The sequence below is a fragment of the Salmo salar genome, chromosome 06, assembly GCF_965601325.2.
Source record: "Salmo salar chromosome 06, fSalSal1, whole genome shotgun sequence".
NCBI classification, from domain to species: domain Eukaryota; kingdom Metazoa; phylum Chordata; class Actinopteri; order Salmoniformes; family Salmonidae; genus Salmo; species Salmo salar.
The window spans coordinates 38,523,314-38,541,968 of NC_138296.1; the positions used below are offsets into that span (position 1 = coordinate 38,523,314).

Below are 18,655 nucleotides of genomic sequence, written 5' to 3' on the forward strand. Positions count from 1 at the left end.
TCTTTCCTCAAAGGCTTGAGTCTCCCAAGCACATTCCACCAGGCATCTCCAATACAACTCTGTACATTTGCAAAGAGAACATTATAGAAAATGTGTATTAAGTTGTTTTTCTTAGTTTAAACTGTTGTCATTAAGATGTAGGAGTCTGACAATCTTAACCAAGCTCATTCACACAATGGTAGTTTTAAGAGCACTAGTTGGCGCACCATCAATACCTCACCTAGTGGAGTACAGAAACAAAATGTTAAGACACACTTTAAACATTCAAAAGCTTTATTGAGACCTGAAAAACAGAAACCAGACAGTAAAAAAGTGATTTTACAGGTTGGTCTTGTCTACATACTAGAATGATTCAACTACAGATGGAAAGGACAGAGAAGCAGCTAAGCACAAACCTATTCATCTCTACACTAGGAAGAAACAAGCATGTGTGACAGGTTCAATAGAGAAACAATATCCAAAAAATGTAATTATATGCTCCAGCTACCGAGGGGTTGAATGATCCCACAAAATAAACAATTAAAATAACGTAACCTACATAAGTGTGTATATAAAGGTTTGAATGAACAAACTGAAGTCGAATAACTACCTCATGACAGGAAATGTCTATCCATATTTCAAAAGACTGTCCTGGAACTGAATTACTAATCACCTTTATCAGAGAAATTCTAAATGGGAAAATAATCACTTATGTGCAAACTAACTAAAGCTGAAGAACCAAAAGCACAACATCTGAATGAGCTGAGAAACGGTAGCACCTGCCTCGTACACCGAAAGGCAAAATAACATTTGTTCACTGAAACAACTAATTCGAAGCTCACTATACTAAGAAAGCCGGTTTGTACAATAATGAAATAACCTTTACGTTTGAGGACAATATGCTGAAAAAGTTACTTAACTGTTGACAGCACTGAATATGTATTTTGTGGGAAAAGCAACATGAAAGAAATTAGACGGCACTTCAATGGAAATGCTTTCATCACCTACAAATATATAAGTATTACATTTCAGCACAAGTGTATTCCACTTCAATTGTGGTCTAACTACTCAAAGGACAATCTGCATTTGTACAGCTATTTTAATGCTTAAACAAATCCTTTCAAAGCACTGATGTCAGGCAAGTTCATTATTGGAATGTTGAATGTCCACAACAAATCGGCTGACTTTGTATTTTTAACGCTCACCAATCTAACAAAACACTTCTGGATTTATGTCAGCTAAGGCCAAGATTTCAAGCACACTACTCCAGAATCTCAAATCCTGACAAACTAAATCCTAACAACTGACTTTTCTGGTTGATGTTGGGGATTGTATGCATGTGTGGTGAGGGCTAGCCCCAGCTTTACTTCCTCTGTGAGGTTGGAGGGGGTGGGGGAGCAAACTGGAAGGGCGAGTGCCCCATTAATCCCATCATGGGCTGGGCTGGGGTAAACTTCTGGGCCATGAGGGGCTGCGGCCCTGAGGGGGGTGGAGGGGGCTTACTGGACCTGCTGACTGAACCAAACTGCCCCGCTGACTGATCTTGCCCCCCATTGCTGCTCCCGGACTTGTACTGGCTGCTCCCGCTCTGGTACTGGCTGTAGGAGGAGCTGGAGCCATAGCTGCGGCTGTCCCTGCTGCTCCTGTAGGAAGAGGACGACCTGTCCCCGGCACGGCTGCTCCCTCCATCTCGGCTGTCGCGGCTGATGCTGCTGCTGCTCCCCGTGCCGCTGCTGCTCCCCCGGCTGTCTTTGCTGCCCACGGTGCGCATGCGCCGGTTGCACTCATCCTGATACATCAGGTTGGGGTTGTTGGCGTTGGAGCCGTTGCCACGGAAACGTGACCTGCCTCCTGTATTGCAAAGAGAGAAGATGAAGTCAGTTATAAAATGCTGCAAATACCTTAAAAAAAATCTAGAGGGGCAACTCTTTCCCCCCAGACATTTCCCTTGAAGGCTCTCCCTCATTCTCTCACCTCCTCCACGGCCAGTGTTGACCAGTTGCAGCAGCTTGGGGTTTATGGCCTGCCGGGCCTCCTCTAGGACACGGATGAGCTCACGGGCCTGACGAAGGTTGCCCGGGGTGAAGAATGTGTAGGCTGTACCCTTGTTGGTGCTACGGGCAGTACGGCCGATACGGTGGATGTAGTCCTCAGAGGAGTTTGGGTAGTCATAATTGATGACAAATTTGACATCCTCCACATCTTGGGTTAGGAGTTGGGTAGGGAGGGTTAGTCAATGGGGAGGGAGAAGAGACAAGGACAAGTTAGGAAAAGCAGCATTGATTTGATAGAAACATTTCACAACAATATGCCACCTGTGGAAAGGTCGGGGAGAGGAATGGAGAGTTCATTTATTCCTATTTTAAGATGTTTGCTTTGTGCACCAAGCAAAACTAGAAATGTACTTGGTACAGACAATACCCATAAGACACAGATCAAACTCTGAAACCTCACTTACCTGTCTAGTGAACAATGTAATCGGTACATAATGCAGAAACACTTAAATCCTACTTACCCCAACATAACTACAATACTGTCAATATTATTTGTTAACCAATACACTATGTTCCTCAAAAAATACAATGGGCTCCTCAGTTTTCCAGCCACTATATATTTCAAATGCTTTCGGTCAAGCACTGAATATACCGCTTCTTCGTGACCAAAACGTAACAATAACAGCCAATCAATACCAGATAGACTAAATAATTACAAATAGGGTTTGAACATCCCCATTTTGAGTGGGGCTGAAACTCCAAATAAATAAATGGGGTATATCTGGATCCATTGACAAAACGGGCAAAGGGTAAGATTTCTTTAAAGGGTGGAATTTAACATTTTTTAAAGTCTGTTTCTCATTACAGTTGACATAGGGCTCTGAAAACACTGCTGTGGGTTAAAAATGTCTCCTTTTTCTTACGGACCGATGAGGTGGATGGGAACAGGGAAGGTGGGGTGAGGTACTTACCCCGTATTAGAGATGACTTACAAGGTTAGTGCCCTCTGTCCCCCCGACCAGTCCTGGGAGGTCTGTAGGGGTAGGAGAGTGAGGAGGACAACATGGGTCCTCCCCCCTCCCATCACTCCTCCACACATCCCTCCCAACTGGAGTGGCAGAGCCAGAACCCAGGCTGGACTGGGTCTGACACCACACCCTTGCTCTGCCTCTTCACGTCATCAGGGGCATGAATAGGGGAAATTGGGCTACTGTTTCTGTACTGTTGGGTACTTCAATGTGACTTCAGGGGTCTAAATATGGACTTACTGTAACTACCTGTATGGTAAGCATCCTCTCCTGTTTCTAGCGAATACCTGATGTTTAATTCTAGTTTGGGGGATATTTTCTGGGGTTGTTGTTGAGATTATCCAAGGTCTTTGGTAGAAATCTGTTCAGAGGAGACAAATGGAAGAGACCCAGGGAAGTCCCCCCAGGTCCTTCCCAGACTGACAGCGTGTCCAGGAGCCCAGGGGTTCAAGTGCAGTAACAAGAAACAGACACTGGGGTGGCGATGTGGAGGTTTTGGGGAGCTAAAATACTCAACATTAAGGGGCTTTGCCAGGGAACGTGAGCATTTGTAGAGGGGCGAATATACAGACGTCAGGACATGATTCTGACTGGGGTTTGCTGAGTGCAGGTAGAACGTTTCCATTTTTCTGAATCTACAGGTCTGGGTTGTCTTTGTATGATGCACACGGAGAGTCATTCGATATTTGAAGTAAAGAGATGAACGCATGACAGATTTGGGAAGAAGGCCAAGGGATCACATGACCAGGGTCAGAATAAGCATAGGGCGAGGTAGAAAGAGAATGTCTCTCTAAACAGTGGACTATGAACAAGTAAATGGACTAAAGTGTGATAGATTAAGGGGTGGGCAGAGAGAAGGAGGGATAGAGAGACAGAGAGAGGGGGGGGGGGGATATATAGAGAGGCTCCTTCAGGCCAGGACTCCTGCCAGCCAGGACCAGACATGACGCCCGCAGAGGGAGAGGCCGGCACAGCCAGTGGTGGGGGTGTCAGGCTGCATAGGGGGCTGCAGGGGCAGTTTAGAGGGGAGCCTCCAGCAAAGCGACAAATGCTTGGCCTGCCGCCTTTTCCTGTCTTCTTGTAACGCACCACTGTATCTATTAACCTCTGGGGAAATTATTTGTCTACATTTAAGACTAGCTATACTGTAAGCTAGAATTACTTTAAGAATGTTTCTGGCAAACTACTTATCAATCAATTGATCTCCAATGATGCCAAGCCTCATTTAGTATCTTCAAAGATGTCTAACTAGGGCTTTTTGAAAACACTCCATATTAGCAAAGGGAATGGAGAAATCCTCTGAAAACTTTAAAGCTGTTTAGTGAAACAAACCTGCTTAGCATTGGGTAGCTATATTAGTGTCATTTATGAAAGGAACTACATATGGTGCGTTACTGTTGCAGGCTGATGGCATAGCTTGTGGGAGGCCGCCCCCCTCTTGGCCCTCTGAGCTGACCGCCCCGCCCCAGTTTAAAATTTGGAATCCCAGCAGAACCCTCCCCCCCCCCCCTCTGTCGTCCAGGCAGTCAGTTTGCTGGAAGGGGGAGAGTTTTTTTGAGGGCTCTGTTCTGGGTTTTCGGAGAGATGTCTGTGTCTGTGATTGATAAATCAGGCCTCCTCTCCCCTGTGTTTCTCTCCGCAACTCAGGCTCGATTAGTCATGCCTAGGTCCGGCTGCAGGCTCCAGTGGGCCTGTGCGCTTCTAGTGCCGGAAGAGAGACTTGGAAACAAACAAAAACAAAATGAAAGAAAATAAATGAACACAGAAACAAAACAAAATTTGGTTATAAAAATTGATTGCCATAAGGGGGTGCATCACTCTCCATACCCGTTATTTTAAGTTCATACTTCACACACACACTGACAAAAGGTAGCTCAAATTACTATATGTTTTTTCAATGGTTGGATTTTTCTAGCCCTGTTATTCAAGGGACGTGGCATTCCACAAAGAAAAATTAGTTACAGAAATAAGGCATACTTCTTAAATACATATTCTGTATCTAAAAAGTACTACTGACAAGAAAGCCACACTTCACATTAAACAAAGTGGCAACAGTACTCACAGAAATCTGCTTCAATGTGTTTTGTAGAGGCCATTTCATGAATTCAATAAATCTATACATTTCTTGGGTTTCTTACATGCAATGAGGCTAGTATACTGTACATCTAAGCACAATTAGGTGTCCTACTCATAGCCCATTGAGGGTTTGTATTCATGCCGAGGGACTGTGCTTTTATTCTGAGCACACAGTACATACCCAAACCACGTGAGGCCACATCAGTAGCAATAAGAATAGGAGCCTTGCCACTACGGAACTCTATAGAAGGAGAGAGGAAATGCCAAGAGATCAGCTGAGGGTCACAAAGGAAGGCGTCACGACAACAACCAATACCAATTAGCCCTATACTAGCCCATATAATACTCGTAATAAACCACGTCTTACCTGTCAGCACCCAGTCTCTCTCCGGCTGAGTCTTGTCACCATGGATACACATCGCTGGCCACCTGAGGAGCAAACCAACCTGTCAGCTTGATGATCAGAAAACTGGGAATTGTTATGAAGTAGTACAACCCCATGACCAGAAGTATTTTATATTCAATGGAATCAATTAATTACTCCCAGAGTGTGTGTGTGTGTGTTCCTTTCCCTCGCTCACCCATCGCGTCTCATTCTGCGGGTCAGATCGTCGCAGCGTTTCTTGGTCTCCACAAAGATGATGGTCTTGTTCTCCTTCTCAGCCATGATCTCCTCCATCAGCTGGAGCAGCCTGGGGAGAAGGAGAGCGAACATGTTAGCCAATGAAAGCTCTTTGGAGAGTTAGTTACGTCGGTCTACGACCAAGCCTCATCAGTCTACATCAACACAGTCCCATTCACTAACGCTAATGTTTCAGTGGAGTAGAGTGAACAAGTATTAGCCTCACTTGTTGTCCTTCTCACTCTCCGTGCACACGTCCACAATCTGCAGGATGTTGTGGTTGGCGCTCAGCTCCAGGGCTCCCACGTTGATCTGGACATAGTCCTTCAGGAAGTCCTCTGCTAGCTGCCGCACATCCTTGGGCCAGGTGGCACTCCACATCAGGGTCTGCCTGTCAGGCTGGGATGAGAGCGGCATTAGAAACTCTTGACAAAAAATGGAAGCGCATTTTGCAGTAGCTAGCAGCAGTATCAGATGTTTTATTACAGTATAGCAGCAGTTTGGGGACATAGACTAGAAACCACTAGCCATTTGGAATGAAGAATTTGTAGTAGTCTATCTACAGAAATATACACTGAGTGTACAAAACATTAGGAACACCATCCTAATATTGAGTGGCAACCCTTTTTGCCCTCAGAACAGCCACAATTCATCGGGGCATGGACTACAAGGTGTCGAGAACGTTCCACAGGGACTCTAATGTGTTAAGTTGACTGGATGTCCTTTGGGTGGTGGATCATTCTTGATAGACATGGGAAACGGTTGAGCGTGAAAAACTCAGCAGCGTTGCAGTTCTTGACACACTCAAACCGGTGCGCCTTGCACCTACTACCATACCCCGTTCAAAGGCACTTAAATATTTTGTCTTGCCCATTCACCCTCTGAATGGTACACATACACAATCCATGTCGCAATTGTCACAAGGCTTAAAAATCCTTCTTAAACCTGTCGCCTCCCCTTCATCTACACTGATTATAGTGGATGACATCAATAAGGGGTTAAGGGGTCATAGACTGACCAGGTGAAAACTATGTCATGGAAAGAGCACAGTCCATCACTGTAAGACGTGATACTGAAATTGTATATGGTTATATTATGTAAAAGATAATGGTGCAACACTAATAAATCTAATATTATAACAAACCCGCTTTCTCCCGCGTTGGATACAGTCCCTGTCAGCGGTTCTGAAACAATCTTCAGTGCGCTGTAGAATCGGCACCTTTCCCTATGTTGCTATGTGCATAATAGCAAATTAACCGGCATATTGGGATTGAGAACAATGCGGCTGAGGCAGCAGCAACGACGAGGAAACAGCCTTAACCTGATTGTCTAAGAAAATTGAGGAGAGGAAACCCCAACTTAATTAATTCTATAATCAATAGCCTAACTGTTAAATGTGCCAGGCTTTATAAATCATCCATACATATCTACAGAAATAAGACCGATCTTGCTTCTGTTGCGTTTGGAGTGTTTGTTTCATAGCCTAATGATTCCATGAGCACCAAGCCTCATGCAATGGAAAAATGCCGGATAAAGCAATTTCACAGATTCGGCTGTTTTTATTCTTTGCCATGCTATAATAAAGGCGTTACAATTTTTTTCCTGTTAGAACAGACTGGTATTACTTATTTAGTTTTGTTTACACTGTTCCAAACAGACAGAAAAATGTGATTGTAATCTCACAGCACCTGTTTGTCACATAATATGCACGCAGCTCTCGCTCCTATACCCTCCTTTTTATTGATCTCCTCCTTATTGATATTACAATTATTAGTAATGTCGTTATCATTAGTAGGCTTTGTATAACCACTATCGAGCTGTAGGCCTAAGAGCACATCCTGTTTAGTCTTAATACCGTAACTTACTTAGGCCTATATTTCAATATATAGGCTCTTGTATCAATCAATCATTCATTCATGTCATCACAAGCATTTTAGCTTTCAAATTAAATAACAAAGGGAGCTTTGAATAATTAGCCTAAATAATAAATAAAACGCAATTTACGAATGCATGAAACTGGTTTTAGTCTGCTGTAAAAGGCTTTATATATTTTTCCCCCCGTTAGAACAGTTTCTGTTTACACTGTTCCAAATGGTCAGAAAAGGTAATAATATTGTAATCTAACAGCAACTGTTATAACCAATTTATTGATGTGATTATGATAGGCTATAGGTCATCTGCATGCGATGCCTCCTTGTTTCACTTAAACTTCTTAGGGATCGGCGTCCCGTCAACAGGACAGTTGTAAATCATGCAGCGCCTTGTGTCACCATCGCAGATTTTAGAGAAAAACAACAAATGTCAGTACATATAAGTGTCTAATATCAGCTGAAAGCTTACATTCTTGTTAATATAACTGCACTGTCCAATTTACAGTAGCTATTACTGCGAAAAAATTGCCATGCTATTGTTTGAGGAGAGCTCCTAACAACAAAACACTTTTTTTCACCGCGATAGGTTTGGTAAATTCACCTCTGAAGGTGAAATGTCTACTTAGAGTTGAAGTCCGAAGTTTACATACACCTTAGCCAAATACATTTAAACTCAGTTTTTCACAATTCCTGACATTTAATCATAGTAAAAATTCCCTGTCTTAGGTCAATTAGAATCACGACTTTATTTTAAGAATGTGAAATGTCAGAATAATAGTAGAGACAATGATTTATTTCAGCTTTTATTTCTTTCATCACATTCCCAGTGGGTCAGAAGTTTACATACACTCAATTAGCATTTGGTACCATTGCCTTAAATTGTTTAACTTGGGTCAAACGTTTCGTGTAGCCTTCCACAAGCGTCCCACAATAAGTTCGGTGAATTTTGGCCCATTCCTCCTGACGGAGCTGGTGTAACTGAGTCAGGTTTGTAAGGCCTCCATGCTCGCACACACTTTTTCAGTTCTGTCCACAAATGTTCTATGTGATTGAGGTCAGGGCTTTGTGATGGCCACTCCAATACCTTGACTTTGTTGTCCTTAAGCCATTTTCCCACAACTTTGGAAGTATGCTTGGGGTCATTGTCCATTTGGAAGACCCATTTGCGACCAAGCTTTAACTTCCTGACTGATGTCTTGAGATGTTGCTTCAATATATCCACCTAATTTTCCTCCTCATGATGCCATCTATTTTCTGAAGTGCACCAGTCCCTCCTGCAGCAAAGCACCCCCACAACATGATGCTGCCACCCCCGTGCTTCACGGTTGGGATGGTGTTCTTCGGCTTGCAAGCCTCCCCCTTTTTCCTCCAAACATAATGATGGTCATTATGGCCAAACAGTTCTATTTTCATTTCATCAGACCAGAGGACATTTCTCCAAAAAGTATTATCTTTGTCCCCATGTGCAGTTGCAAACCGTAGCCTGGCTTTTTTTATGGCGGTTTTGGAGCAGTGGCTTCTTCCGGCCTTTCAGGTTATGTCGATATAAGACTCGTTTTACTGTGGATATAGATACCTTTGTACCCGTTTCCTCCAGCATCTTCACAAGGTCCTTTGCTGTTGTTCTGGGATTGATTTGCACTTTTCGCACCAAAGTACGTTCATCTCTAGGAGACAGAACGCGTCTCCTTCCTGAGTGGTATGACGGCAGCGTGGTCCCATGGTGTTTATACTTGCGTACTATTGTTTGTACAGATGAACGTGGTACCTTCAGGCATTTGGAAATTGCTCCCAAGGATGAACCAGACTTGTGGAGGTCTATGCTGATTTATTTTGATTTTCCCATGATGTCAAGCAAAGAGGCACTGAGTTTGAAGGTAGGCCTTGAAATACATCTACAGGTACAATTGACTCAAATTATGTCAATTAGCCTATCAGAAGCTTCTAAAGCCATGACATCATTTTCTGGAATTTTCCAAGCTGTTTAAAGGCACAGTCAATTTAGTGTATGTAAACTTCAGACCCACTGGAATTGTGATACAGCGAATGATAAGTGAAATAATCTGTCTGTAAACAATTGTTGGAAAAATTACTTGTGTCATGCAGAAAGTAGATGTCCTAACCGACTTGCCAAAACTATAGTTTATTAACAAGAAATTTGTGGAGTGGTTGAAAAACGAGTTTTAATGACTCCAACCTAAGTGTATGCAAACTTCCGACTTCAACTGTACATTCTGAAATCTTGCTCTGTTTTATCATACAAAGGGTCCCAGAGATAACATGAAGTGTCGTTTTGTTAGATAAAATAATTTTTCATATGCTAAAAAGGTCCATATAGCATGATCGATTTTGTATTTCCACTCGTTCAATTTGCAAAGAAAGGAATCTGTGAAAATCTCACCCTAAACGTTGTTTCAAACAGTCAAATCGCGTTCGTATGTATTCCTCAGAGATTCTAGAACGTAACGAGACTTCACTATATCATTAGGGGTGTAGTATATCCTATAGGACACCATATTTGGTCAGAGAGCGACGCCTTCATGGCACGCAGATGACACGGGTGGTCTTCACTTGAACAACTCTAACTTTGTCAAATAAGCACCAATCGGGATCAAACAAAGCTAGCTAGATAGCCAATGAGCTGGGCTTTACGGGAGTATCCGGAAACCATGTATCTGTCGTAAAATGTAGCTACTAACCTTGTACGACAGCATGCCTTTTCATTTTGGACAAAAATTATAAGAATATTCAGAGTTATGAAGTTATGAAAACTGGTGGTTTTGCAAATGTTGAACTGATAATATGGCTACTAATACTGGAAAAGCTAAATCAAAGTCCAAGTATACAGATTTGACGATATTCTTGCAGAAAAATGTAATATGAATGCAAATGTCTCCTTCACGATTTGCCCAAATGTACCTGGGTGACTTCACACTAAATGTTATGTAGTTCACTCATACTTCAAGTTATTCGTCTGAAACTTTGCACATACACTGCTTCCATCTTGTGGACACCATCGGAATTACAACCAGAGTGATGGCTGGAAGTGCGACCTTTCTGTTGCATTTCAAAGATGATGGTAGAAAAAAACTTGTTTTTTTTCTTTGTATTTTCTTCTACCAGATCTATTGTGTTAATATTCTCCTACATTCAATTCACATTTCCACAAACTTCAAAGTGTTTCCTTTCAAATGTTACCAAGAATATGCATATCCTTGCTTCAGGGCCTGAGCTACAGGCAGTTAGAGTTGGGTATGTAATTTAGGCAAAAATTGAAAAAAAGGGGGGCTATCCCTAAGAGAACGAGGGTTGAGGGAATATTTTTCCTAAACAAATTAGGGATTTTGGTAACAGAACTTTTCGGTCAGAAACAAGTATGAAATTAAAAAGCTGAAATAACATTACAGCTTCAGCACGGACAGCGCAATTAACACTTGCTGTGGTGCCTTTTTGCTACAATAGGGAGGAGAGTGAGACAATTTGCGCCAGTCGTGTCTTAATTATTTAATCAAACAGTGTGCTTAAAGCATCAGACAAGCTCAGTGCACACAGTGCCTTGCAAAAGTATTCATCCCCTTGGCGTTTTCCCTATTTTGTTGCATTACAACCTGTAATTAAAATAGATTTTTATTTGGATTTCATGTAATGGACATACACAAAATAGTCCAAATTGGTGAAGTTAAATGAAAAACATTACTTGTTTAAAAAAAACTAAAAAAACAACACAAAACAGTAAAGTGGTGTGTGCATATGCATTCACCCCCTTTGCTATGAAGCCCCTAAATAAGATTTGGTGCAACCAATTACCTTCAGAAGTCACATAATTGGTTAAATAAAGTACACCTGTGGGCAATCTAAGTGTCACATGATCTCTTTATATATACACCTGTTCTGAAAGACTCCAGAGTCTACAACACCACTAAGCAATGGGCACCACCAAGCAAGCGGCGCCATGAAGACAAAGAAGCTCTCTAAACAGGTCAGGGACAAAGTTGTGGAGAAGTACAGATCAGGGTTGGGTTATAAAAAAACATCAGAAACTTTGAACATCCTACGTAGCAGCATTGAATTCGTTATTAAAAAATGGAAAGAATATGGCACCACAACACACCTGCCAAGAGGGGGCCGCCCACCAAAACTCATGGACCATGCAAGGAGGGCATTACTCAGAGGCAAAAAAGAGACCAAAGATAACCCTGAAGGAGCTGCAAAGCTCCACAGCGGAGATTGGAGTATCTGTCCATAGGACCACTTTAAGCCGTACACTCCACAGAGCTGGGCTTTACGGAAGAGTGGCCAGAAAAAAGCCATTACTTAAAGAAAAAAATAAGCAAACACGTTTGGTGTTCGCCAAAAGGCATGTGGGAGACTCCCCAAACATATAGAAGAAGGTACTCTGGTCAAATGAGACTAAAATTTAGCTTTTTGGCCATCAAGGAAAACACTATATCTGGCGCAAACCCAACACCTCCATCACCCCGAGAACACCATACCCACAGTGAAGCATGGTGGTGGCAGCATCATGCTGTGGGGATGTTTTCATCGACAGGGACTGGGAAACTGGTCAGAATTGAAGGAATGATGGATGGCGCTAAATACAGGGAAATTCTTGAGGGAAACCTGTTTCAGTCTTCAAGAGATTTGAGACTGGGACGGAGGTTCACCTTCCAGCAGGACAATGACCTTAAGCATACTGCTAAAGCAACACTCGAGTGGTTTAAGGGGAAACATTTAACTGTCTTGGAATGGCCTAGTCAAAGCCCAGATCTCAATCCAATTGAGAATCTGTGGTAGGACTTAAAGATTGCTGTACACCAGCGGAACCCATCCAACTTGAAGGAGCTGGGGCAGTTTTGCCTTGAAGAAAAGGCAAAACTCCCAGTGGCTAGATGTGCCAAGCTTATAGAGACATACCCCAAGAGACTTGCAGCTATAATTGCTGCAAAAGGTGGTTCTACAAAGTACTGACTTTGTGAATAGTTATGCAAACTCAAGTTCAGTTTTTTTGTCTTATTTCTTGTTTGTTTCACAATAAAAAATATTTTGCATCTCCATAGTGGTAGACATGTTGTGTAAATCAAATGATACAAACCCCCCCAAAATCCATTTTAATTCCAGGTTGTAAGACAACAAAATAGGAAAAATGCCAAAGGGGTGAATACTTTTGCAAGCCACTGTATGTAGTTTATTTTATTGAAACACATAGTGTGTGTCTATATATGGAAAAATAAGTTTCAACATTTTGACCAATCGATTGGTCGAAGGAACATGACTCTCGGTCAACCAATATTTTTTTGTAGTGAGGGACAGCCCTACTCAGTGTATATGGTCTAGGCAGGCCTGAAATGCGTCAATGTGTAGCTAATGCATTGGAAAGAGACAAGGTAATCACATCTGTAAAATGAGGGTCACTTTGCTTGAGTGACTAGAGAACCCTGCTCACCCTAATCTGGTCAACAATCTTGCGGATCTGTGGCTCAAAGCCCATGTCCAGCATTCTGTCAGCCTCGTCCAGCACCAAGTAGGTGCAGCGCCGTAGGTTGGTCTTCCCTGCCTCCAGGAAGTCAATGAGACGACCCGGGGTGGCGATGCAGATCTCAACACCTGGGAGGGAGACAGAGAGCAGGGTAGGTTTCTCTGGTTTAGACAGACATGCGTAATGGAAAAGAGTATGGATTATCTTCAGCGTATAGGTTATAGTGACTAGTGTGTAGGCCTTTATCCAGAGGAGCCTCCTTACCTCTCTCCAGGTCACGGATCTGGGGTCCCTTGGGCGCTCCCCCGTAGACACAGGTGCTCTTGATGCGTGATGACTTGCCGTATTCATGCGCCACTTGCTGAACCTGCTGGGCCAGCTCTCGAGTTGGTGCCAGAACCAAACACTGCACAGGGACAGGACAGGGATAGAAAAAAAACACTCCCTGAATATAATACATTTTGCTGTCAGATTCATCCAAAATGGATTACTTACGATTGGTCCGTCTCCTCTTTCTAGGTAGGGCTGGTGGTTTATGTGCACAATGGCAGGCAGGAGATACTGAGGAGACACAACAACATGGGGATAAACGCCCCACATCAAGCAGGAGAGATTAATAATAGAAGGAAGTAGAGCCCGATCAATTCCACTATAACCCATATTCAACGAATAGGATGAAAAAAGGGACACTTGTGGACATTCTCATGATGTGCCATTACTGTCACAATGTAAGAAATCAACATTTGCAGCATATTTCTTAGACAATTACTCTTTTGGATGGCCATTTCTAAAAAGTCAGTGTGGAAAATGTTCACAGAAATTTGTCCACTGTAAAACAGTATATCTGCAGGTATATCATATTGGTACGTTTTGTCCCCCTCAAAAAAGATGAATCTGTATCGGACCCCCAAAAACACATATCGGTCAGGCTCTAGAAGGAAGACAAGATAACTGAGGATATTGTATGGCAGTAAACACAGGGGTATGTGTAAAAATGGGCAGAAAGACAAATTAATAAAAATGTCTACAGATGTGAACAGTGTGCATGCTGCTATTGTTCCTAAGTGTTGCTGTAACTTTTTGTTCATCCTGTTCGGTTCTTGTGAATGTATGATGACGGAGCTATTGCTGCATCTCACCGATAAGGTTTTCCCGGAACCTGTCTGTGCGATGCCCACCATGTCCCTGCCACTCAGGGCCAGAGGGAAGCCTTGTGCCTGGATAGCTGTGGGCTCCTTAAAGTTCTGCTGTATCAGCACATCCATCACATACTCTGGGTGTTGTGGATAAGAACATCTTATAAGCATAACTAAATAACTATAAATTGCAATGGTTAACAAAACTAAGGTTCAGTTGGCCACATCACCTGCCAGAATAGATGTTTCCCAGAGGTGAAAACGATATGCATATTCACAATGACGCCAGGGCAGTTCACTTGTACTGAAAAGTGTTTGTACTTACGGGGAAAATGGGCCTGGGAGAAGCTACTGACAGGTTTCGGGCAGCCTGACCCCCTGATAGTGATCTCCTTCTTCCTGCGAAACTCCTCCAAGTCATACTGAAAGACAGAAAACAATATCTGAGACAATAGGAAAGAAAAACTGTCCACCAATAGTGTCAAGGGTGGCACATCTGGCAACAACTGCAACCTAAGTCAATAAGAGTGTAGGGCAGCGCTGTTCAATCTTAGTGTGGACCAAGAGTGTGCAGACTGCCCAGCACAAATAAACCAGATTCACTAAACATCAAACCCTTGATTAGTTGAATCAGATGTCATAGTAGGTCTACTGGACTGTGCAGTAAGAAATGCACACACACCTGTGGTTCTCCATGACTGAAGCACACTGGTGTGGTGAAATACCTGGCTCATGCGCTGGACATCTGGATGTTCATTGTAAAAGTTCTTCTCAAACTTTGGAAGCTCGTTTAGGTCCCATTTCTTCTTACGCAAACGCTCCCCTGGGTTCCCAAACTTCTTGTTGGGAGGGGGACCTCTGCTAGAACCAAAACGAGGACTCCTAACAAGATGACAAGCACATAGATTAGTATTTGATTACCTCAAGCTAGACTCACTGTACACAACATTTGCCAAGGACAGAAAGAATTGGAGGAATCACATTTTGTCCATTGGTCCCAAAGGGTATGAAGAGGATTACATAGCAAGCTAGCTAAGTAGCTGGTCTTTATAGATTCATTGTAGCTATCCATCTTTGGTTAGATATTCTTATTAGCTAAAGTGAATAGAGATATAGCTATCTTGACTGGAAACACGATGTTGAATTGTATTGAATTCTACATCGGGCAGAAATGTGTGTTTGGATCAGGAAAGTTTCCACTCACAACCTCTACAAACCAGCATGTTGAATAAAATGACATACTCTACCGGTTACCACTGTTGGTCCTTTTTACAGTGGGAATGCAAGACAATGGAAAGTATTCAGACCCCTTCATTTTGTTACGTTACAGCATTATTCTAAAATCTACACACAACACCCCATAATGACAAAGAGAAAACTGGTTTTTAGAAATGTTTGCTAATTTAGAAAAAATAAAAAACAGAAATACCTTATTTATATAAGTATTTAGACCCTTTGCTATGAGACTCGAAACTGAGCTCAGGTCAAATCAAATCAAATGTTATTTGTAACATGCACCGAATACAACAGGTGTAGATCTTATAGTGAAATGCTTACTTACAAGCCCTAAACCAACAATGCAGTTTTAAGAATACACCTAAAAAAAGTAAGAGATAGGAATAACTAATAATTAAAGAGCAGCAGTAAATAACAATAGCGGAAGTATATACGGGGGCACTGGTGTCGAGGTAATTGAGGTAATATGTACATGTAGGTAGAGTTATTAAGGTGACTATGCATAGATAACAGAGAGTAGCAGTAGCGTAGAAGGAGGGGGGGGGGCAATGCAAATAGACTGGGTCGCCATTTGCATCCTGTTTCCATTGATCATCCTTGAGATGTTTCTACAACTTGGAGTCCACCTGTGGTAAATTAAATTGATTGGACATGATCTGTAAAAGGCACACCCCTGTCTATATAGGGTCCCACAGTTAACAGTGCATGTCAGAGTAAAAAACAATCCATGAGGTTGAAGGAAATGTCCGTAGAGCTCTGAGACAGGATTGTGTTGGGGCACAGATCTGGGGAAGGGTACCAAAACATTTCTGCAGCATTGAAGGTCCCCAAGAACACAGTGGCCTCCATCATTCTTAAATGGAATAAGTTTGGAACCACCAAGACTGTTCCTAGAGCTGGGCGCCCAGGCCAAACTGAGCAATTGGGGGAGAAGGGCCTTGGTCAGGGAGGTGACCAAGAACCCAATGGTCACTCTGACAGAGCTCTAGAGTTCCTCTGTGGAGATGGGAGAACCTTCCAGAACGACAACCATCTCTGCAGCACTCCACCAATCAGGCATTTATGGTAGAGTGGCTGGACAGAAGCCACTCCTCAGTAAAAGGCACATGACAGCCCGCTTAGTTTGCCAAAAGGCACCTAAAGGACGCAGACCATGAGAAACAAGATTCTCTGGTCTGATGAATCCAACATCGAACTCTTTGGCCTGAAGTCAAGCGTCGGGTCTGGATGAAACCTGGCACCATCCCTTCGGTGAAGCATGGTGGTGGCAGCATCCTGCTGCGGGAATGTTTTTCAGTGGCAGGGACTCGGACACTAGTCAGGATCAAGGGAAAGATGAACGGAGCAAAGTACAGAGAGATCCTTGATTTAAACCTGCTCCAGAACGCTCAGGACCTCAGACTGGGTGAAGGTTCACCTTCCAACAAGATATCGACCCTAAGCACACAGCCAAGACAACGCAAGAGTGGCTTCGGGACAAGTCTCAATGTCCTTGAGTGGCTTAGCCAGAGCCCGGACTTGAACCCGATCGAACATCTCTGGAGAGACCTGAAAATAGCTGTGCAGCGACGCTCCCCATCCAACCCGACAGAGCTTGAGAGAATCTGCAGAGAAGAATGGGACAAACTCCCCAAATACAGGTGTGCCACACTTGTTGCGTCATACCCAAGAAGACTTGAGGTTGTAATCACTGCCAAAGGTGCTTTACCAAAGTACTGAGTAAAGGGTCTGAATACTTATGTAAATGTAATATAACTTTTTTTTTATACATTTCCAATAAATTCAAAACCTGTTTTTCTTTGTCATTATGGGGTATTGTGTGTAGATTGATAAGGGGAAACAACCAATTTAATCAATTTTAGAACAAGAATAACAAAACGTGGAGAAGGTCAAGGGGTCTGAATACTTCCCGAATGCACTGTACCCACAGTAAAGTGTAATAAAAATCACAAAATCAAAACGCATGTAGATTTATATCACCTGTAAAGTGCCCAGAACCATGTATGCTTGCGTGGCGTGCATGTGTAACCGGTGTGAAATGGCTAGCTTACATTGGTGCCGTGACCCGGATCACTGGTTGATGCGGAAAAGGAGGTCAAAAGGGGGGGGGGGTGAGTGTAACCGGTGTGAAATGGCTAGTTAGTTTTAGGGGTATGCGCTAATAGCGTTTCAATCGGTGACATCACTCGCTCTGAGACCTTGAAGTAGTTTCCCTTGATCTCCAAGGGCTGTGGCTTTTGTGGAACGATAAGGAACAACGTTTCGTGGGAGGCAGGTGTTGATGTGTGCAGAGGGTCCCTGGTTCGAGCCCAGGTAGGGGCGAGGAAGGAAGCAACACTGCTACACATGTATTTTCATCTTGTGCCCATGCTTCAGGTGATAGTAAGTTAAAATATAATTTCATTCAACATTCTGGCTTGCAGAGGTCGTATGAGGAAACTTTTATGCCGACGTGGAAATCAATGCAATTAATCTCTGGGTTTCCAGGTAAATAGCTAACTGCCTGACTTACCCCCTGTCGCGACCACGGTCCCTGTCCCGATCTCCATACGACGAACCGCCCCTCATTTTAAAAACCACTTGACTTCTACCTAACTAGTTAGTTCGCTAAATATATATATATATATAATATCTATTTCTCCGCTGGAACAGGGGCAAGTTTTTGCAGGCAAGCCTTAGATTCTCGCGTTCAAAATGTCAAGCGATCAACTCTAGCTAGTTAAGGCCCTTATTGTGTTAACATTAGCTGGCTAGCTATACAAAAATATGAAACAGATAACATTTGTTTAAATATTATTGAACGAACGTGTATAAAGTGTTATTTTTTACAAAAGAACAAGTATCTAGTTTTTGTTTCTACTACAAACCAACGCCAACAGGTGGTAGCTAAACGTCTCGGAAACTGCAGCCAAATATTTATATACGCTGCAGCGAGTGTTGTTATTAGCTTGAGCTAACTAGAGTTCTTCTTCTATGGTATTACGGCGGTCCACAAACAACATTAGAGGTGCATGCCGCCACCTACTGGATGGGGTGAAAACTGATAAGCTTTAACGCAAAAATAATATGGAGAAGGGAAGGGTGAAAAAATATACTTATAATATTCAAATGCAAATAAAACAAACTGTACTCCTTCAGTCTGATTCGAATGTATATTCAAATCCCTACAAAGGTTCAGTATATTCATTCAGTATTCCCTGTAAACATTTTGGCTGTAAAGTCCTGGAGATCCAGAAA

At 42.8% G+C, this 18,655-nt stretch overlaps 1 protein-coding gene across 1 annotated transcript; it reads right to left on the reverse strand.

Moving 5' to 3' along the window:
• Positions 1–255: 255 nt before the first annotated feature.
• LOC106607118 (putative ATP-dependent RNA helicase DDX17) lies at positions 256–18,389 on the reverse strand. Its single transcript, XM_045720429.2, has 13 exons — positions 17,931–18,389; positions 14,908–15,064; positions 14,508–14,604; positions 14,186–14,319; positions 13,542–13,607; positions 13,311–13,452; positions 13,014–13,174; positions 5,926–6,098; positions 5,659–5,769; positions 5,445–5,506; positions 5,259–5,318; positions 1,954–2,181; positions 256–1,830 (listed from the first exon to the last, which is right to left on the reverse strand). The coding sequence occupies exons 1-13, from the start codon at positions 17,984–17,986 to the stop codon at positions 1,343–1,345; spliced, it is 1,935 nt and encodes a 644-aa protein (XP_045576385.1). The 5' UTR covers positions 17,987–18,389; the 3' UTR covers positions 256–1,342.
• Between the last annotated feature and the right edge of the window lie 266 nt (positions 18,390–18,655).